This window comes from Notamacropus eugenii, chromosome 6, assembly GCF_028372415.1.
Source record: "Notamacropus eugenii isolate mMacEug1 chromosome 6, mMacEug1.pri_v2, whole genome shotgun sequence".
NCBI lineage: Eukaryota > Metazoa > Chordata > Mammalia > Diprotodontia > Macropodidae > Notamacropus > Notamacropus eugenii.
Genome location: NC_092877.1, coordinates 107,977,462 through 108,000,954, shown reverse-complemented (window position 1 = coordinate 108,000,954; position 23,493 = coordinate 107,977,462). Strand labels below are relative to the sequence as shown.

Here is a 23,493-nt window from a genome sequence, read left to right as displayed (position 1 = left end):
CAGCTAATTAAAAGCAATTGCTATAGGAACAAAATTACCTGCTCTAAGAAGGATAAAGTCACATGTGTGTACTATGAGGAGAAAGGAACAGAAAATTGTAGGAATGCTGACCTTATTAGAAAAGAAGATACATATGAAACACACAAGAAAATACAAAAAGATCTCACACTTCAGGCTTGTCAATAACAATGGCATGTTCTCATTCACTCAGAAGGATGATGAGGAGATGTGCCACTATTGCTAATTTCTCAGTTTTTGGTGGAAGTGGAGAGGAATGTTGGAGACCAGAAATACACACTCAAAAGTGCTCAGAAGAAACAATTGCTGTTTAATCATTACAGTGAGTCTCCCAGAGGTCTCAAAGAGTGTTTTCTGGCAGAAAAGGAGAGCCAGACATCTTAAGAGGATATCAAGACACATAACGGGTGTTGGAGGTATCCTGTTCCGCGCATTCAACGTTTAATAGGCTCCGCCAATTTCGCTATTCTCGGTGAACAAATTGCTACTTTTGCAGCATCCTTAACTTTAAAGGCATCTAGGTTAATAGCATTCACACTCAAAGGAGTTCTGAAAGAAAACAAAGAGAAAAATTAAAAGAAAATAAGTCTAACATTTTGGAAAGAAAACTCTGGAAATTTCTCAATGGTATATAGCACTTGTCGCAATAAACTAAATGATCCAAAATAGTTAAAATTTAGTTCTCTTTTATTATTTTGGAATAACACCAGGGCTCACACTAGTTGAGCTCAGGAATAAACAAAACCCTACAAAGGTAACATGCACTTAAAAGTAGTTGGTTTATGCCAAGACACTGTTCCAATATCTGTTCTAAGTCCTGTCCTGAGCTACCACCAGCTCCCATGTGTCTTCTGGAAAAAAAAATTACTTGATTATTTTGAAGAATAATCTTGTCCTGTGATTCATTGATGGAGGGAGCTCCTGGTAATGAAATTCTTTTAACCAGCACAATCTGCAATTTATAGTCTGACATTGTTGCCTGGGGGTTACTGTAGATTAAAAGGCCTTGTCCAGAGTCACGAAGCCAGTATGTGTCAGGAGTAGAATCTGAATTTACATCATATTGACTCCAAAGTTGGCCCCCTCTTCACTGCTATATAATTATGTATTGCACAGGTTCTCACCAAAAAACTGTGATCAGCTTCTTCTTAGCACCCATGAACCACAGTACCCTCCCACACTGTTTTAGTGGCTCAGCCAACAACACACAGGGGGAATCTGAGTCACCTGCTTGATTCCTTCCTCCCTACCTCCCCTCTAAAGAAAGTGCCTTTCATTTAATTCTCACCAAAATGAACATTATATAGAAGAGAAACTTACATATTCCTTTTCTGGAACTCAAATCATCTGCTCCATTTTCAGGTATTAATTATATGAGCCCACTTAATGTTCTTATTAGATGGACAAGGACCTAGTATGACTGGGGTTGTTGTGTAGATAAAGGAAATAAAATCTAAAATGTGATAACTTACTTGAGAAGTCACACAGAAAATGAGCCCCACAGTCTGAACAAGAACCAAGTTTTTTGACTTCCAGGCAACACTGGGTCCTCTGAACCTTAAACAAAAGCTCAGTGTTTTATCCTAAAATGGCTAATGATTTGCCAAGGTGAATGTAACAAGTAAGATTTCTTTGAAAATGTTTCATTTCTTGAACTTTTCTCCTTACTAATATCTCCCTTCCCAATTTATTTCTCTTCTTTTTCTCTTGATACATGCATACCTTGCACTGGGGGTTGATAGTACTTCAATCCTTGGTGACGGGACACATTTTAGGGCGGCACGTGGTACTGGCCACTGAACTGGACGCACTGGGAGATAGTCACCATGCACAGCTTTGGCTTTGGCTAGAAATTGTGTACGAGAACTTGGTTGAGCTGCCATGGCAGCAGAGGATACCTTTGAAGGAAAACAAAAAACAACAACAAATTCACCAAACCAGCTGACATTAATTTTGGAATGTATCTGCCATTTTACATTTCTCCATATTGCTTTTATGATAAACTATCAACGTCAAGATGAGAGGAGCCATAAGTGTAGGAAGTCACTTGACTATGATCAAGTCACTTACTCTTTCTGAGTCTTAGGCAGCTCTCCAAGACAGTTAGTTCTAGACAGATTGCTATCTGTCTATGTAAAGGGAGCTCCCACACTAAAGAAATGTCATTGACATAGCAAGGTTGCTATTTTAGTCAATATCATTATATCTTTCAAATCTTTATTCTAAAAATGAGTGAATTTCACCTCAGAAAACATCCTTTGAGTCCTGAAAATTTATATGTATGTATATAGATAGATACATATATATATGTATCTATATTTCATTATTACATATTTAATTTGTGTTTTATGATGAGGATTATGTGAAATAACGTTTTTCATCTATATTACCTTCTATAACTATTTAAGAATCTAGGGAGATAGAATATACCTTAGAGTTCATTTCATCTGATCCCTTCATTTTACAGATAAGGAAGGATAAACCCAGTGGTTAATGTATAGGGGATGGTAAATCTCATTACTTTTTATAGACAAGAAGATTAAAGAACCAAGAGATGTGATTTAACCAAGTCACAGCTAGATCTATAATCCCGGACTCCTGACTTCAATCATTATGCTTTTATTCACTAGTCTACACTGCCTGATTGAATCCCACATTAAATCCCTGAGGTCTAATTCAAGGCACTTTTCAGAACCTTTTAACACTGCCTAGCATGAAGCATGATCTGCTGGTATTTAGTGAGTGCCCAACTGTGCAAACCCCACAACAACTCTGCATTGTATGCTCAGGTGTCCCTTCTCTCCACAGGATACTCTTCTAAGATGCCCTAGGCTCATAGGGCTAGAATGTATACAATGGAAGAGTTGCAGAGAATTCAGAGGCTGTCCATAACTGGAGCCCATAGGTCATAACTCATAAACCTAGAACTAGAGATAAAAGGGATTTAAAAGATGATATAGCCTAAATCCCTCATCATACACATGAAAAACCTGAGATTGAGAGAAATGAAGGGATTCGCCTGAGGTCATAAGAAGAGCAGGGTCAAGATTTTACCCAGACCCCCTTTCACCCAAATCCAGTGCTTCTATGATACCCGCACCAAGAAATCACACAGCCTCTTCTGGAAAACTTCCAATGGAAGGGTCAGAGGAGAAAGTTCATTCTATTTTTGGAAAGCTTTTGGTATTATGAAGTCTTCTTTTCTTATATCAAGCCCTAAAGATCTCTCTGTCACTTCCACCCATCGCTCTAAGACCAAGCAGGAAAAGAAATCTAAACTCTCTTTCACACGTCATCTCTACAAATATCTGAAGAAAATTTCATAGCCCCTCTCAGTCTTCTTCTCGCCAGTCTAAACATTCCCAGCTCCTTCTGCAGACCTTCCCCATGATGGTACAGTCTCCAGTCTTTTCATCATCCTACTTACCTTCTGATGGACACATTCCAGCCTAACCAAGTCTTTTCTAAGTTTGTGGCCAAACCTGAACACAGATCTCCATATGTATTCTGAACAGAGCAGCATCTGGCAGGGTTAAATCTTTGTTCTGGATACTATGCTTCTCAATGAGATGTAAAGTCACTTTAGCTGTTCTGCCAGGCATATTATACTGCTGATTCATATTGACTTTCTAATTGACCAAAGTCCCTGAATCTTATTTTTCATGAAAACTTTCATCTTACTATGTTTTCTCCTCCATCCAATACTTGCAAAGTGGCTTTCTCTTATTTGAGTGTAGAAGTTTTCAGGTAATCTTATTAAATGTCAGCTTTTTTCTACCTGGCCAATTGTTCTAACATTAGGGAACCAACCAAAAGTCGATCTTTCCCCAGACAATAGGGAAAAAGTGGTATCTTACAGGACGAATTGGCAAATCATTTCTTCCTCTTTCAAAATATAATGTTTCTTTTTTGACCTTTGGTTCTGAAAGAGAGATCACTCTTAATGAGGGATTTGCATGCAGAGCAGCAGGTGTAATCTGTGTTTCAACCTGTACAAGGAAAATAAAACAGTACACGTTGACTGCTTACAAAAGACATCAATCATATCAATATTACATTTCTTCGGCCTGATCAGTAAACCATATTTCTTAGCAGAGTTAGCAGAAAGGAAAATTGTGTGTACTAAGAAGATAATTGTGTATGCCAATTTCAACTAGCTTTTTTTTTTAGAAATTTCATTGTAAAGTTAATCATTGGAAGGAAAACAGGTAGTCACGTGAAATGTTACTTGGACAGTTTTCAAAGAAAAAAAAGATAAAGTCTATTTTGCCTGAATGAAGCCAACGTAGCTAGAATAAGGTGAGAAATTACAAGTGGGAAAATACCTTTGCATCAAATGTCTGTGATGAAAGCCTGATATCTAAGATATGCTGAGATTAACACAATTTTTTAAGACTAAGGGCTATTCTCCAATGGATAACAAGTCAAAGGATATGAACTAACAGTATTTGAAAGAAAAATTAAAAACTACCAGCAATCATATAAAAGATTGTTGCATGTCACTAACAGTATGAGAAATGCAAATAAAAACAACTCACAGGTTTCACCTTATACTTTTCAATGTTTCAAAGATGATAAAAGGTAGAAACAGTCAATGTTGTATGGGTTGTGGGAACACAGACAAAAAGACACACACATACAACACAAATACACACACAAACTTTTAGTGAATCTGTAAATTGGTCCAACTATTCTGGAAAATACTGAGAAAAGTCACAGACTTGTTCATACCCTTTGACTCAGGGATTCCAATATCCTCAAGCAAGGAGGTCAAATATGACAATCAAAGAACATTTATTAAGCACTTACTATGTGCCAACCACCATGACTCCCTGGAGTTACAAAGACAAAAAAACCAAATGCCTTCCCTCAGGGAATTTACATTCTATAAGAAGAATCAACAGAGAGAGACAGAGAGAGAGATATAAAATATATAAAAGGTAAATTTGAAGTATTTGGGTTGGAGGTACCAACAGCTGAGGGAATTAGGAAAGGTCCTCTGTGGGAAGGGTCATTGGCTGAACTTTGAAGGAAGCTAGGGATTCTATCTAAACAGACTGGATACAAAGAGGGCATGCATTCCAGGCAAATGGGGGCAGCCCCTGTTGCCAAGACACAAAAGATAGGAGACTGGATGTCATGTGTTAGGAACAGCAAGTAAGCTAGTGTGGCTGGAATGAATAGTGTGCTAAAGATAGTAATGTATCTGGAAAGGTAGATTGGAGTAAGATTATCAGAGGCTTATATGACAAAGGAGTTTGCATTTGATACTAGAAGGAATAGGAAACTACTGGAGCTTCTTGAGGAAGAAAATGACATGGTCAGGCCTGATTTAGGAAGATCATTTTAGCAGTTGTCTGGAATATGGAATGGAAGGGGGAAGACACATAGTGTAGGACCAATCTGAAGGCTATTGCACTAGATCACACAAGAGGCAAGAGGGCCTAAACCAGGGCAGTGAATGTGTGACTAAAGGGCATTGATGTGAGAAAAATTGTAGCTGTAAAACTGACAAGAATTAGTAAGTGATTGGATAGGTGGGGAGAGATCCCAAATATTTCAAAATTTTCAGAGAAACAATTTTCTTAGTAGCCAGAGAACAGAAACAAAATACTTATCCACTGATTAGGGAGAGGCAAAATAAATTATGATTATGAAATATACTGTGAGGAAATATTAGTGAATGAACCCTAAGAAATGTTGAATATAATAGGAGTCCATAGGAAGAATGATTACCTCATTGGTTTTATGAGTTCACTAATCAACCTGATGAGATTCCAAGGTACAAAGCACTACACATAAGTGTTGGGAAAATAAAAAGGAATGGAAAAGACAGTCTGTATTCTCCAGAATTATGCAATCTAGGGGAGTGCACTGATCATTATTTCAATCCAGCAATATTTATTAAGTATTTCCTATGTGTAGAGTAAATTGCCAAGTATTATGAAACATACTCCAATGGATTTGTGATCTCATTAATTTATTTTTTTATTTATTTTTAGATTACAACATTAATTTCCACAAAATTTTGAGTTCCAATTTTTCTCCCCACTTCTCCCCTTCCCACACCCCATAACACCTTGCATTCTGATTACCCCTTCCCTCAATGTGCCCTCCCTTCTATCACACCCTACCCTTCCCTTATCCCCATTTTCTCACTTTTCTTGTAAGGCAAGATAGATTTCTATACCCCATTACCTGTATTTCTTATTTCCCAGTTATATGGATTAACAATTCTCAACATTCGTTTCTAATACTTTGAATTCCAACTTCTCTCCCTTCCTCCCCTCCCCACTCATCCCCACTGAGAAGGCAAGCAATTCAATATAGGCTATATATGTGTAGTTTTGCAAACGACTTCCATAATAGTCATATTGTGTAAGACTGTATTTCTCTCCATCCTACCCTGTCCCCCTTTTATTCCATTCTCTCATTTGACCTTATTCCTTCTCAAAAATGTTTACTTCCAGTTACTCCCTTCTCCCATCTGCCCTCCCTTCTATCATCCCCCTTACTCCACTTGTCCCCTTCCCCCCTACTTTCCTGGAGTGTAAGATAGATTTTCAGACCAAATTTAGTGAGCATGTTATTCCCTCCTTAAGCCAAATGTGAAGAGAATAAGCTTCACTTTTCCCTTCTCATCTCCTCCCTTTTCTCCTTCATTGAAAAAGATTTTTCTTAACCCTTTTACGAGTGATAATTTGCCCCATTCCATTTCTCCCTTTCTCCTCCCAATATATTCCTCTCTCACCCCTTAATTTTATTTTTCTATAGTTATCATCCCTTCTGATTCAATTCAACCTGTGCTCTCTGTTGATATATTTGTGTGTGTGTGTGTGTGTGTGTGTGTGTGTGTGTGTGTAATCCCTCCAACTACCCAAATACTGAGAAAAGTCTCAAGACTTACAAATATTATCTTTTCATATAAGAATGTAAACAGTTCAGCTTTAGAAAGTCCTTTATGATTTCTCTTTCCTGTTTACCTCTTCATGCTTCTTTTGATTCTTGTGTTTGAAAGTCAAATTTTCTCTTCAGTTCTGGTCTTTTCATCATGAAAGCTTGAAAATCTTCTATATCATTGAATGACCATTTATTCCCCGGAAGTATTATACTCAGTTTTTCTGGGTGGGTTATTCTTGGTTTCAATCCCAGTTCCTTTGACTTCTGGAATATCCTATTCCAAGCCCTTCTATCCCTAAATGTAGAAGCTGTTAGATCTTGTGTTATCCTGATTGTATTTCCACAATGTCCTCACTTGGGATGATTTCAATATGCTGATGAGTCTTATAAAGATTTTATATAGATGGGAAGGTAGGCATTGAGGTTGATATTTGTTAATGTTCTATTGGTCCTCTATCTTCAGTATTAATAAGGGCCAATTTCCCCCCTTATTTCTTCTATAAGTCAGAAGCATATATTGAGTATACATTTGATTCATGTATTATGCATACCTGTGCTATAAGTATATTCAGGATGTTGATGTTAAGAATTCAAGCATGGTAGCTCTATTGTCTTTGAGGTTGAAAAGAATCTGTTATAAAAAAAAATAGTTGCAGAGTTTTTCTATTTTTCTTCTGTTTGTTGTCCTCCTTCCATTTTTATCCTTAAATGCTCTTGAGATGACTACTTAGTTGGATCTCTTGCCAAGTTTTTTAAATTGGTTTTATTTTCCACTACTTCTCTTTGCTTTTTGAGGCCATATTGCTCAAAATTATCCATTATCTTCCTCTGCAAGATTTTATAAACAAGTTTAGATTCACAACTGGTGTTGCCTAGAGACACAATATCTCTCTGGTTGGCAAAGTCCTACTCTGATGTCTCCTCAGGGCATCTTTGGATCCTCAAAAGCTATATCAGGTGCATATCAGCCCTGGAAACTTCAACTATGTTAGAGAGGCTTTGAGTAAGACTCAGGCAACAGACCAAATCTGCTTTCCAAGAACCAGTCTAGTTAAGTATAGTAAAGTTCATCACCAACAGGCTGGCCACTTGGTGATTAATTCCTTGGCTGTGGCAACTTATGAAACAAAAAAATATAAAATGACTCCTAGTCCTATGTGGTCCCTTTCCATTTCTGCAGTACCTGTGACAAAATGATAACAATGGGATAGAAGGTACTAAGAATCACAGTTTTTAGACCATCTCTAATTTTTTCCTGGCTGCCGATACTCTAAATATGAGAGCCTTATCTAATGACCAACAAGGAGACAGGTTGCTGTAGAAGCAAAATCATATTAATCCTGACATTCTTACTATAAATAACCAGAAGAAAGGCGAGAGTTGCAGCTAAGTGGAAGGATGACTCAAAGGTACACCTTGGAGGGACAAAGAAAGGAGATAGCAGAATTGGTTTTATCATACACTCAATGGTAACAAGAACCATTATTTCCTTAACTATTTGGTCATTTCATATTGAAATACTCATGATAGATATTTGCAAAAAGATCACTGTGAAAACTGTTGCAACTTATATATCAAAATTAGTTGCAGAGGATCAAGAAGTAGAAAAAGTCTACAAAAAATTCTAAGACCTACAAATGAAGTCAACATATACTTTGATACTCAGTAACTTTAGGAATAGGTGGGAACAGGTGAGAAATGCACCAGAAAATATGGGTCACAAAGAAAGGATGAAAGAAATCAAAGCAATGTGCATAAGTCTTACCCTTCTCTATCATGATCACTTCCATTGAGAAAAGAATTGAGAGATGCCAAATATACCAAAGGATATACCAAAATAACCTCAACAAAAATAAAATTTATTATATTTTAAAACACATTGTTGATGTGGGAGTCACCTATAAGTCAGTTGTCTTTATATAATCAGATCATCAACTTGTCAGAGCAAAGACCAGAAAATCAGTAAAAAGTTAGAAGAAGGAATAACTACATAAAAATAAAATATACAACTGAAACAAGTCGATCTTAAACAAGCATAATTGATAATAAAAGTAGGCAACAGACAACAAAAATGACATTGACATCAATTATAATAATTTTATAAAGATGCTTAACCAAGGTAAATCAATTGCCATAAGGAGACCAAAAAGAATCTCAGTCAATAAGCACTATGAAACATACAAAGATGAAACCAACATAATCACTGCCCTCAAAAGCTTAAACTCCAATAAATAAACTTGTTAGTTTATTTATACATTACATTATTATAATAATTACATTAATAATTGCAATACACAGAAGAATTTTATAAGTGCTTTTTTACCAGCAAAATACAGCAAAATTTTAGAGATCTCTTCTGTCTAAAGAGTAAGGGGAATCAGAGAAGGATTCCTGGAGAAGGTAGCATTTGAGTCGAACCTTGAGAAATAGATAGACTGTTAAAAGGCACAAGTGAAGAGAATGAACAAATGCATAGAGGTGGGAAAATGTAACACACATTGGGACAATAGCAAAAAGTTCAGTTTCACTTAGATTTTGAATACAACTCTCATTTCTACAGAGCTTTAAAATTCAGAAAGCACTTTCTTCAAAGCAACCGTGTAAGATAGAACAAGTGTTATTATTCCTATTTTACAGGTGATAAAACAGGATCAGAGAGGCTAAATGACTTTCCCAGAATCACACAATTAATACCTGGTAAGAGGTAGTATTTGAACTCATCTTCTGATTCCAAATTCCATGTTTTTATGCCACAAAAAAGAGGCTGAGACAAGATCGTGAAGAGCAAATGCCAAGTTAAAGACCTCTAGACTTCATTTAGGATTTAGGACACAATTTAACAACACTGATGAGTTTTGAGCAGGGGAGTGACATAATTAGAGCATCGCTTTTAGCGTATAGGATGGATTAGAGGTGGCTGCAAGTGGAGACAAAGAGACTAATTAGGCAGATATTAAATTGTCTGTGTAAAAGTTGGTGAAAGATTGAATTAAGGTAGGGGATTTGAGAATTAAAAGTTGGAGACTGCTACAAAGGTCCTCAGTTGAGGACTGAGTGGATTTGGGGGCTGAGATAAAGAGAAAAGAGTCAAAGATGCCTGAGGTTTGGAGTCATGATCAGTAAAATAATGGTGCCATTAACAGAAGTTAACAAATTAAGTAGGAGAAGCTAAAGGTAAGCAGCTCATTCTTAGACGTTTGAGGTGCTCACCAAACCAATAAAAAAAAAATGGCAGTTTGATGTGTAAGAATAGAGCTCTGGAAAAAGGCTAGGACTGGGAATATATGTGTGGGAATCATCTGTATAGTGGTAATCAATGAAACCATAGCAGTGGATATGATTATAGTCTGGGAAGAAGAGAGCAGGGGACTGAATGAATAAATGAAAAGGCATTTTTGAGTGCTTACTATATCCAAAGCACTGTGCTAAGGGCTGTGGATACAAGGAGAAGAGTTCTCAAAGGGCTCACATTCAATTGGCAGAGATAACACATCTAACAGGTATGAGATATATAGGGAATATATGCATTTAAACCCTAGAAGGGAGAAAAGAATCTGATGATAATTTCTTGTTGATCTGAAGTCCTTTGAGGAGAACTCAGACAGGCTTCAGAAAATTAGGATAACATGGTATCCTGGAAGCCAAGGAGAAGCATTAGTCAGTAGTATCACACATTGCAGAAAAGTCAAGAAGGATGAGAACTGAAAAAGACTTTGGACATATTGGTGTAAAAGTCACATTGAGAGACACAACATGGTGTAATGGATAAAGAGCTAGTCTCTGAGTCAGGAAGACCTGAGTTCGAGTCCTGCCTCTAATGCATACTGGTTTACATGCGGTCACATAATGTGATTGGGCAGCTCACTTTCTTATTAGTGCCCCAGATAAGTTCTCAAAAACTGTAAACTGCAGCAAAGGAGCTTAACTGCATTGACAGAGGAAATTCTTTACCAATAGCTTCCTACACTGAAGAAATCACGTATCTGGTTCCCCCCAAAATTCATTATTCAAGAACATAGTTGTGTAATCAGGGTAGAAATCAGATTTAAAGAGGTCAAGGAGTGAGTGAATGGCAAAGAAGTGCCCACACCAACTGCCAACTACTTGTTTTAGAGTTTGGAGATCAAAGGAAGAAAGGACAATAGTAGTTTAATGGAGTGTTAGAGGTGATTTTTTTAGGTTAGGAGAAAACAGAAGAGGTTGGTAGTTGGAGGGGAAGAAGCTAGTGGAGAGGGAGAAATTGAAAGCAGAGGGCTGTTAAAACAAAATGGGAGGGAACTTCATTTAATTCACTTCAACAAACACTTATTAAGTGATGACTGTGTGGCAGGCATGGGAGCAAAGATACAAGCTTATAGGGTTTTCTTTGGAAAGGAGATAGGCTACTTCTTCATCTGAGACAGAAAGGAAGGTGTGGAGAACAGGTCAAGCTATAGAAAAATCTGGAGGTGAAGAGGGACGTTGAGGGAGCTTGTGTCCACCTAATTCTCTTATTAAGTAGGAGGTGGCTAATCCGATAAGATTAAGGGGGAAGACAGAAGGAGTCTAATTTAACAATGAAGGAAGCAATGATCAATGGAAAGAAAAGAAAGGATCTAAATAGAAAGGCAGGGAAGGAAATCGAATTTTAAGAATCAGGTACCACCAGACCACAGGAGATCACTTTAAAGATGAGGTTCCCACAAGCTCAGATACATTTTCTTTGACATGGGCCCTTTTACCTGTTTGGGAGCGACAAAGTCTGGATGTGCAGATTTAGCCACAGAGAGTTGAACTATCCGGACAGAAGCCTCCGGGATGAGTGAAGGATCTTTCACATGCCATTCAGGGGAGCTATATGGCCTGCAGGCAAACAGGGACTTGAAACGTTACAGTTGATGGGCATGTGAACCATAATTACAATTGAGCTGTATTCATAATCCCTGTTCTAAGAATTTATTTTCAAGTAGACCTTGCTGCTCAAGATTGAATTACCTCTAAAACAGCCTAAGGCAATTCCTATGATACTGACCACTGAGTAGTTTGCAGAAATAGAAACTTGTCACATATTAATGACTGGAGGCATAGGAGGCCATTGATGCTCCCTCTTTGCACTTTCCTGACCCTCATAAAAATGATAACAATAATAAACATGAAGAAGGTATTTATCTCTCAGGCAAATGACCAAATGCATTATGATATCATGTTGAATTTCAAATAATTAACATTTTTGTTAAGTAAGAGTTGGGTTAAAAGAAATTATGCCCACTCATTTTTTTTGGTTCTAAATCTAGTGACTGGAAAGACAGAAAATATAGGAGCATAGGATAGAAGAATCCACAAGTTTCTGGAGAAAGTTAGATGAAAATATTGGGGGAAAAGAATAAAACTAACTTTTTTCCCCATTTAATAATATTTTATTTTTTCCAATTTCATGTAAAGATAGCTTTCAACTTCACTTTTATAAGATTTTGAGTTCCAAATTTTTTTCTTCCTCCTTCCCTTCCCCCCTCCCCAAGATGGCATGCAATCTGATATAGGCTATGCATGTACAATCTTATTAGACATATTTCCCCATTAGTCATGTTGTGAAGGAAGAATCAAAAAAATGGGAATTATATTTCCCTCTATCCTATTCCCCCCCATTTATTCTGTTCTCTCTCTCCTTTTATTACCCTGTCCCTCCTCAAAAGTGTTTTTCTTCTGACTACCCCTTTCCCCAATATTCCCTCCCTTCTATCAGCCTCCCTTCTCTCTTATTCCCTTCCCCTCTTACTTTCCTGTAGGGTGAGATAGATTTCTATACACAATTGCATGTATGTGTTATTATCTCTTTGAGCCAATGTTGATGAGAGGAAGGTTCACCACTCCTCCTTGCCTCCCACATCTTACCCTCCACTGTAAAAGTTTTTCTTGCCTCTTTTTTGTGAGAGACATTTACCCCATTCTACCTTTGTCTTTCTCCCAATACAGTCCTCTCTCAATCCTTAATTTTTTTAGATATCACTTCATATTCAACTCACATTTGTGCCCTCTGTCTATATATACTCCTTCTAACTATCCTAATACTCTGGTCTTTTCATCAAGAATGTTTGAAAGTCCTCCATCTCATTAAATATCCATTTTTCCCATAAAGGATTATACTCAGTTTTGCTGGGTAGGTGATTCTTGGTTGTAATCCTAGCTCCTTTGCCCTCCAGAATATCATATTCCAAGCCCTCTGATTCTTTAATGTAGAAGCTGCTAAATCTTTTATTATCCTTACTGTGGCTCCACCATATTTGAACTGTTTCTTGCTGAGTGCTTACAATATTTTCTCCTTGACTTGGGAACTCTGTAATTTGGCTACAATATTTCTGGCAGTTTTCATTTTGGGATCTCTTTCAGGAGGTGATTGGTGGATATTTTCAAGCTCTATTTTAGCCTCTTGTTCTAGAATATCTCAGCAATTTTCTTTGACAATTTCTTGAAAGATGATGTGTAGGCTCTTGGTTTTGATCATGGCTTTCGGATAGTTCAAAAATTTTTAAATTATCTCTCCTGGATCTATTTTCCAGGACAGTTTTTCCAAAGAGATATTTCATTGTCTTCTATTTTTTTCATTCTTTTGGTTTCATTTTATTGCTTCTTGATGTCTCCTAAAGTCATTAGTTTCCATTTGCTCCATTATAATTTTTAAGGAATTATTTTCTTCAGTGAGCTTTTGGATCTCCTTTTCCATTTGGTCAGTTCTGGTTTTTAAGGCATTCTTCTCCTCATTGATGTTTTGGACCTCTTTTGCTATTAGACCTAGTCTGTTTTTTAAGGTGTTATTTTCTTCAGTATTTTTCTGTCTTTCCTTTACCAAGCTGTTGACTTGTTTCTCATGATTTTCATGAATCACTCTCATTTCTCTACCCAATTTTTCCTCTACCTCTCTTACTTAATTTTCAAAATCCTTTTTGAGTTCTTTCATGGCCTAGGACCAATTCCTATTTTTCTTGTAGGCTTTGGATGCAGGAGCTTTGACTTTGTTGTCTTCTTCTGAGTGTATGTTTTGACCTTGTCATCAAAATAACTTTCCATAGTCAAATTTTTTCCATTGCTTGCTCATTTCCCCAACCTATTTCTTGACTTTTAACTGTTTGTTAAAGTAGGATTCTACTTCCCAGGTGGAGGGTTCACTGTCCCAAGCTTTAGGGGTTTTGTGTAGCTCTTTTCAGAGACACTTCTAGGGACATGTAAGTTTTCAGTTCTTTCAAGGTGGTATGATCTAAGGAGAGGTGTTTACTCCTCTTCTGGCCTGTGCTCTGGTCTGTGAACAACCACAAACAGCCTTTTCTGCCCTGGAACTGTGAGTAGGGTCCCTCCACTGTGGTCATTTGTTCTGCTGAACTAGTGCTTCTCCAGACCTGGAATGCCACCCAGGATTGGCAAAGCAATAGAGTCTGTGTTGCAGTAGTCAGTGCTAGCAAAAAGACCCCTGAAATCTCCTTCTGACCAGTTGTTCCACCACCCTCCCCCTTACCATCTGTGGGCTAAGAGCTCCAGAAGCAGCTGCTGCTGTTGCCACTGTCATTGCTGATTTAATCATTCCCAGTGGTTTGTTGGGGCTGGGATGGTGCTGGACTGTGCTCTGCTCTCACTCAGGTGCAACAGACCTTTCTTGCCTACCTTCTAAGTTATCTTCAGTATCTGTGGGCTGAGATTCCTGGAAACTACCACTGCTGCCAGTGATTCAGTCACCTTGAGGCCTCCTCTGGGTTTGCTGGGGCCCCATCGCACTAGCATGATCTGTGTTGAAGTGCACTCCTCTCTCACCCTGGTGCAACAAACCTTTCCTGCCTACCTTCCAAGTTGTCTTGGGTTGGAAATTTGTATCACTCCATCTTTTGTTGGGTTCTCCTGCTCTAGAATTTGTTTAGATTTGGTTTGTAAAGGTATTTGGAAGGGTTTGAGGGAGAAGTCAGGCAAGTCCCTGCCTTTACTCTCTCATCTTGGCTCCACCCCCTCAACCTAATTCTTATAGGTGAAACTGGAAGAGGCATCAGAGTAATCATTAGAAGGTAATAAAAGACCTTATCTACTGTGGTTCAAACGCATTGGAATAATCATTTCTCTGAATTTAAATGCACTTTTTATACCATTTGATTTATGGTCTTTTTAGAACAATTGCTACAGTTCCCCAAATACCCTTAGGATATGACAATACTATCTTACTCAGAGTTCCTATATTTTAAAATCAATAATCTCCATAGATCAAAAAACTAGCTGGCATAGCTGAAAATATCTGACACATTGTTTCTGAACAAAGTTAGAATGCATGGGTGTGTGGGTGTGCACGGATGTGAATGTATACATGTGTGACAGGTAAAGAAGAAAATCAAGAAAATGGTCATGGGGTCATAGATTAACTGGCTTGGCACCAGAAGTGGTCATAAAACTCTGAGATCCTTGAAATGTTGCAACCATCCAGTCCCTTGGTATTAAATTGAGTTTAGTCTCCTAAGAGCAAAATAGAAGATTCTTATGCAATGTATCAGACCTCTCAGTAGAAAGATCAACCCAGCAACAAAAAAATATGAAAGTAGTTGATAAATGTTTACCTATAAATATATACAGTAATATCTCACTTCTTAAGATGATCCCTTATCCAGAAATTTTCATTAACTGGAGGATAGCAGAGAACCCAGAAATCAACAAGGAAAGGTTTCTAGGCAACAAAAGTAGATGTCATGATGTTCCTAAGATACAAGTACTTTACTAGAAATAGAGAGAGCACCTCCACTCCTCAAGAAGAGCCTCTTTACTTTGGTCTTATGTTGAATAGTAGGTGCTTAATAAATGTTTATTGATTCACTGACAGAGTTCTAACAAGCTTGATGCTCTGGTTGCTCTCTCAACAGCACACAGATAATTAATTAGAAGAGAAGTAAGGCTACCCCAAGCAGGCACACTGACCGCAGCAAGTGATAATGGAGATCAAATATCAAAGGAAAGAAGAGAAAGAACATTATAAAAAGCAAATAGGAGAAGTGAAAAGCATACTAGTCTGGGTTCATTCATGACAGGAGAAAATAACCCTGTCCACTTCAACAGATCCTCAGGACATCACTACACATAATAATTGATGTTCACAAAGAGTTTTTTCTTTTAAAAGTTGCAATATATTCAGCATCTTTTGTTGAAGAAGACAGAAAAATGTGTAGGGTATCCAAATTATTCAATTTTTAGAATAGTAACCTAATTTTTAAAGTGACTTCTTGTAGTCTGGTGGTAGCTGGCTCTTACAATTCTATTTCCTTCCTTGCCTTCTATTTAGATTTTTTCCTTTCTTTCCACTACTGATAGTTTCTTTCATTGTTAAATTATACACCTTCTGTCCTTCTCCACCTTAATCTTATCAGATTAATCCACCTTCTACTTCATAAAAGGATTACATGGACACAAGCTCCCTCAATGTCCCTGTTCTTTACCTTCAAATTTTTCTGTGGCTTGGCTTATCCTCCCCACTTTCCTTCCTGTCTCAGAGGAAGAAATGTCCTATTGCCTTTTCAAGAAAAACCCCATAAGCTTGTATCTTTGCTCCCATGCCTGGCCCACAGCCTTCACTTAATAAGTGCTTATTGAAGTGAATTAAGTGAAATCCCCTCCCATCTTGTTCCACCAGTCCTCTGATTTCCATTTTTTCCTCTCCACTAGCTTTTTCCCCTTCAACTACCAACCTCTTCTGATTTCTCCTACCCTAAAATTTGAATAAAATCAGATCTAAAAACAGAATAAGAGTAAAATTTTAAAGCAAGATAAGGGATAAGCCTCAACTGTCTAGAAAATTCAGTCATCTTACATTCCTTCTCCAGTGACTTTAGATAAATGAATATTTACCAAAGCAACATATAAATATATTATTACCAGATCCATATGTCAACATTTACCAAAAGAAAAATCATAGAATTTCACATATGAAAAAAGAAATCTCTTCCACCAATATTCTTGGCAATATGGTCATTCAACCCTAGCCTGAATATCTACAGTTTTAGGAAGTATTCAATATTGCAAAACAGTACATTCAAATGTTGGACAACTATTTTTATGGAGGAGGAAAGGAAGGAGGGAGGGAAATGAAAGGGAAGGAAAGAAGGAAAGGAAGGGAGCAGAGGAAGAAAGGAGGGGAGAGGAGGAAGGAAAGGAAGGGAACAAGAAAGGGAAGAGATTGGAGGGAAGAGAATGAAAAAAAGAAGAAAAGAAGGAAAAAAATTAGCTTTTCTTTCTTATGTTGGGCCAAAATCTGCTTCCATGAAATTTCCATCCATTATTCCTCATTCTTCACTTTAAGACCACCTAAATAAAATCTAATCGCTCTTCCACGTGGCAATGTTTACTTTAAATATTTGCTTACAAAGCAAATTTTACAAAATTTTACAAATTTTACAAAAATTTTACAAAAATATTTGCTGTCTTCTTCCCCCTCAAGCCTTCTCTCCTCCAGGCCAACCCTCTCTAGTTTCCTCAGTCAATCTTTCTGTAATCTAGCTTTTAGATCTCTCATCCTGGTCACCCTCTTCTAGATATTCTCTAGCTTATCACTACCAAGCCAAGGGTCACTCCCAGGACTGTCTACAAAACTTGAGCAATTGTCTGAGCAGTGCAGAACTCATTGAGATTACCTCTCCCCTCAGTCTGTAGGCAATGATGCTAAGTACTATTCCAGCTTGTGACTACTCTAGTTTTCTTAGCAGCTATGCCATAACTGCTTAGTTTAGCCTGGAACCATGATAATTTAAATGTCTTTTTCATACGAATTGTTAAATCAGGTTTTAGAACCAAAGAATTGTAAAACTGTAGTTGTATATTTAATCTCATTGATTTTAGCTTATAGTTACAACTTACTTGAGACCTTTCTGAATCTTGATTCTGTCATCCCCCGTATCAGCTATCCCTCTCAGCTCTATATCATCTGAAATTCTGATAATCCTACCTTCCTTCTAATTATCTATTCACTGAAGTTGTAGGGTCAAGTAAAAACCACTGTAGCATGACAGTTGAGATCCACCTTCAGGATGGCATCGATTGGGTTGAATTTACCTAACTGTACACTGACCCAGGTCACATTTCTTCCACTATAGTTTTTTTTAAATTGATCTTTCTACTATGAGGAGACGTCAGATTCATTTCACAACACTGTATTGTAGAAATAAAATGAATAAGGAGGACTATTTACATGATGATCAAAATAATGTAAAGGAAAACACCAGTGGAAGGACTTGAAAAATCTCTCTATGTGGAGACCTAAGGTGACTTCCTAGGACTGAAAGTGAAGTATGCCTCCACCTCTTGGCAGACAGGGATGGAATAAGGGATACATTTCTAGACATGGCCATCATATTGATTTGATTTGCCTGGCTATACTTACTTGTTATGGGGGAGGGCTCTAAAGGGGGAAGTGAGCATAATTAGGAAGTGACAATGATGTTTTAAAAAGTTCAATAACACAAGAGTCCATGGAATAAACCCACTCGAGTGAAAAAATAAATAAAAAGCCCAAAAAACTACTTTGGGGACAAAAAATAACCAATGTGGGAGTCATCTAAGAGAACTGATATTTCTGTTCACTGGCCCTGAATGAAATAATATATGTAGGGCAATGTGATCTTAAAATATGGTATAAATGTCCCTTTTGTTGTTGTTATTTCACAGCTGGTTAGGCTAAACATCAACCTTCTAGGGGACCTAGACGTTAGAGTGAATTGGGCTTAAAAACAAGAAGAAGTTCAGATTCCAGAATAGAATCATAGTGATGCTTCAATTTTTCTCTATCTCAACAACAACAAAAAAATGGTGTTGGTTCATTTGTATTTTTCCATGGGATTGGTGGTAGTGTCTCAGTCTAGAAAAGTCCTTCCCAGGTTCTAAGGAATTTTGGCTTCACTACAGTTCTAAAGCTGAACAGAGCAATATAAAGTGTTGGGGTGGATCGATTTGTAACTATTGTGGCAATGCTTTTATTTTCTTTTGTGATCCCTTAAAGATAATAAAAATGGCACACATACACACACATGCACAGACACACACACACACACAAAGATATTTAGGCATTTAACAAAATTAGATAATGACTCTGGGATATTCCCATAAGTTTCCTACCTTTTTCGTACATATTCTTCCTGTAACCTCTTTGGTTCTGCAAGATTTTCAATCCGGGGAGATGGATAACTAAAAAATGACTTTGGAGGAAGCTTCCAGATTACAGATCCTCGACCCCAACTATTATAGTATTCAGGCCTGTAGGTTTTAGGAGAGCACAAAAGATGAGAAATAAGATAAGCATTTGATTTTCATTCGTGCAAATATTCAAATTCGTGGTATTTACTTTAACCTAGACTTATACCTAGGCCTGTGGAACGAGGAGAATGATTTATTCATCATTTTTTTCAATTGTTTTCACTTTGATAGAGATCTGTGATTTCATAAGGATGTGGAAGTCTAGCTGCAGAGACTCCTTCCATTGATTTATACTGATAATTTTTCTGTAAATTGCAAGTTTTACAGAATTGCCTTGGGGGCACTGAGAGTATGACAAATGTGCCCAGGGTCATGAAGTCAATGTGTGTCAGAGGTTGGATTTTAACCCAGGTCTTCCTGACTCCACTCTCTATGTGATGTACCATATTGCCTCTTTGTTAATCAGTAAGTCCTAATAATTCATTTTAATGGTGCTATTTCTCCATAAGCAGAAATGTGGCTCTTTCAGAGATTATTACCAGCCATAGAGCTGCTGCTAGACTTTCACCATCAAATTGTATATCTGCGCAATTTTCTGTTATGAGATGGGATATCGATCTCTGAACCCCAGCAGTTTCAGTATCTCCTCTCAAAACAGCTTCATATAAATGGATTGGAGAGAAATGTTTCATGAAAGCAGCAAGTGAGTTGAACTCAAAAGTAAGAAGAGGGGGGTGAATTTACCTGTAAAACAGGTAAATTAAAACTTCAATCCTCTACCCTTCCATCTCCATTTCTAATATTCTAAACTATGAAACAGAAAATGCTTCAAATGGAGAAATTTATATAAAATTAAGAAGCAGCTTTGAAAACAAAATCTAAAGACTTCAGGCCCAAATGACTTCCTGAACAGGAGGACAAACCAAGCTCCCACAAACCCACAATAGCAAATGCCTGGAGTTTGTGCCAAATGGAATAATGATCAAGAAATCAAATGAGTAACTACTTGAAGTGACTTCTTTTACCCTAGAATTGCACAAGAGGTCAGCCGGAAGCCCCAGGGCAATAGTAAAGGAGCACCAGCAAAGCCAGTCCCAGTATGGGACAGCCTTTCAGCATAACCAAAGTCAGGCCATGGACAAAACATAGCCTACAAGGCTATATGTCCAGAGGCAACAAGAGCAGAGGGTCTCCCCTCCCCAAGAAAGCCCTACGGTGAACATAAAGACACAGAGCTCCCACATCAAAAAAAATACTGGAAGCACTTAGAAAAAAATAGTCAAGTACCAAGAAACTGCCATCAGGATCCCCCAAGACCTGACAGTTTCAACTATAAATGAGAAATGATCTTGTAATATAATATTCTGAAGGCAATAGGTATAGCTGTACAACCAAGAATAACTTAGCCTGCAAAGTTTAGTATAATAGCTTACATTTTTATAGTACTTTCCTAATAGAATTAAACAGGAAAAAAAGCATTGAATGAAAAGGGAAAAGTGAATGAGATTGCCTTTGGGGAATTACAAAGTTCTTTAAATGATCCCAGGTCCTTTGCCAGTCTTCAAGCAATTCCCTCTGGTAGACAGAATCCTGCTCTTAAAAGCAATCGAGACATGATAAAATTGGGGGCAGAGCCAAGACGGCAGAGCAGAAAGATGTACATACTCTAGCTCTCCCTCCATAGCCTATAAAATACCTGTTAAAAATGACCCAATACAAATTCTAGAGCAGCAGAAGCCACAAAACGACAGAGTCAAAGAGATTTCCAGCCCAAGACTACGTGAAAGCCATGATCCAAAAAAGAGCCTAGACATCATCTTTCATGAAATTATCAAGGAAAACTGTCTTGATATTCTAGAACCAGAGGGTAAAATAAATATTGAAAGAATCCACTAATCACCTCCTGAAAGAGATCCAAAAAGAAAACTCCTAGGAATATTGCAGCCAAATTCCACAGTACCGAGGTCAAGGAGAAAATATTGCAAGCAGTTAGAAAGAAACAATTTGAGTATTGTGGAAATACAATCAGGATAACACAAGATCTAGCAGCTCTTACCTTAAGGGATAGAAGGGCTTGGAATATGATATTCCAGAAGTCAAAGGAACTAGGATTAAAACCAAGAATCACCTACCCAGCAAAACTGAGTATAATACATCAGGGGGGAAAATGGTGATTCAATGAAATAGAGGGCTTTCAAGCATTCTTGATGAAAAGACCAGAGCTGAATAGAAAATGTGTCTTTCAAACACAAGAATCAAGAGAAGCATGAAAAGGTAAACAGGAAAGAAAAAGCATGAGGGACTTACTAAAGTTGAACTGTTCATATTCCTACATGGAAAGATAATATTTGTAAATCTTGAAACATTTCTCGGTATTTGGGTAGTTGCAGGGATTATACACACACACACACACACACACACACACACACATATAGACAGAGAGCACAGGGTGAGTTGAATAGGAAGGGATGATATCTAAAAAAACTAAGTGGTGAGAAAGGAATATATTGGGAGGAGAAAGGGAGAAATGGAATGGGGCAAATTATCTCTTATAAAAGAGACAAGAAAAAGCTTTTTTCAGTGGAGGGGGAAAGGGGGGAGGTTGGAGGGAAAAAGTGAAACTTACTCTCATCACATTTGGTTTAAGGATAGAATAACATGCACACTCAATTTGGTATGAAAATTTATCTTAAAAAATAAAAAATAAAAAAATAAAGGCAAGGTTCTACACCAATATTTTCATTTTCACAGATAAACGTATACTAACTGCACTGAGTTCTGGAACATAAAGTCTCTTCAATAAAATCTTGAATTACATGCAAAAAAAAAAGAAAATCTATCTTACACTACAGGAAAGTAGAGGAGAAGGGGATAAGTGGGGTGGGGGGATGATAGAAGGGAGGGCAAATGGAAGGAGGGAGTAATTAGAAGTAAACACTCTTGGGGAGGGACAAGGTGAAAAGAGAGAATAGAATAAATGGGGGGCAGGATAGGATGGAAGGAAATATAGTTAGACTCATACAACATGACTATTATGGAAGTCTTTTGCAAAACTACACATATATATAGCCTATATTGAATTACTTACCTTCTCAGTGGGGATGGGTGGGGAGGGAGGAAGGTAGAGAAGTTGGAACTCAAAGTTTTAGGAACAAATGTTGAGAATTGTGATTGCATATAACTGGGAAATGAGAAATACAGGTAATAGGGCACAGAAATCTATCTTGCTCTACAAGAGAGAAGATGAGGATAAGGGAAGAAAAGAGTGTGATAGAAGGGAGGGCAGATTGGGAGAAGAGGTAATCAGAATGCATGGTGTCTTAGGGTGGGGATAGGGGGAGAGATGGGGAGAAAATCTGGAACTCAAAATCTTGTGGCAATAAATGTTGAAAACTAAAAATAAATAAATAAGCATTAAAAAAATTTTTAAAAAAGACATGATGAAATTGAATATGATGTTCCCTGTCACTTTCAAGAGAGGGGTTATCACAATTAATCTGCATTAAATGTCTCTAGCTGGTGCCATGTACACATTTGACATTCTGGGAGCCTCTTTGTATTGACAGGCCCAACTGAACTATACACACTATGGAAAACCAGTCATAGACCTATGGATTGGAATTCAGTATTTCTCAGAATAAAGCAAAGCCGCAGTACCCAAATTGGGCAACTCAGACTACCACTTTGTGAAACCATTTTTCCCATGTAAAGTTCTACAGACTTACAGACGAAGGCTTGATGAATGACAAATTATGTAAACAATCTTATCAAGTAAATGAATGATTTTTAAAAAGATGATAATCTGGACATTTAGGAAAAGCAAGGAAAAACCAATGGAGAACTCACATGTGCCATTATAATCCTGGCATTGTCAAAACTGGAGGAAAGCCTCCAACATAGAATTCAAAGAAAGCTGCTTGTGATTAACTTATGTGAGGCTATGGATGAGCATTGAAAAGGTTGGGCAGGCATGCATGAATTGCAATTTGCTTACCTGTATCAATAAGATTGGAGATACACTAGAGTACTGGATTATAGAAACACAGTTTACAAAGTGCATTCCTCATAATTTCACTGTAAAGTAGATAAGCATATATTATCATCCCCATTTTATGGATGAGGAAATTAAGATACAGAGAATTTAACTAAATTGCCTACAATCACATGACTAGGGAATAGGAGAAACTCAAAGCCCTTATTCAGACTTCAAGTCTAACTCTTTCTACTCAATGGCACTGTCTCTCAAGCCAAGTACTTTATTAGGCACCACAGAGAATACAACAAAGGTATGAGATACAATCTCCTTCCCTTAGGAGCATGAAATCTCCTTAGGAAATCATGGCACATATATATGACAAAGTAAATAACATCCTCAAATATGTATATCACACCAGT

General features: G+C 37.4%; 1 protein-coding gene across 3 annotated transcripts in view; it reads right to left on the bottom strand.

Annotated features, from left to right (window-relative positions):
- Positions 1-308: 308 nt before the first annotated feature.
- SPMAP2L (sperm microtubule associated protein 2 like) overlaps positions 309-23,493 on the bottom strand; it is a 64,637-nt gene continuing 41,452 nt past the window's right edge. For all 3 annotated transcript variants that reach the window (XM_072620841.1, XM_072620839.1, XM_072620840.1), the window contains 5 exons: positions 19,021-19,158; positions 11,640-11,760; positions 3,876-4,007; positions 1,741-1,916; positions 309-567 (listed from right to left, as the gene is read on the bottom strand). In XM_072620841.1, coding sequence (XP_072476942.1) covers positions 453-567; positions 1,741-1,916; positions 3,876-4,007; positions 11,640-11,760; positions 19,021-19,158 — 682 coding nt within the window. In that variant the 3' untranslated portion in view covers positions 309-452. The remainder of the gene's footprint in view (positions 568-1,740; positions 1,917-3,875; positions 4,008-11,639; positions 11,761-19,020; positions 19,159-23,493) is intronic.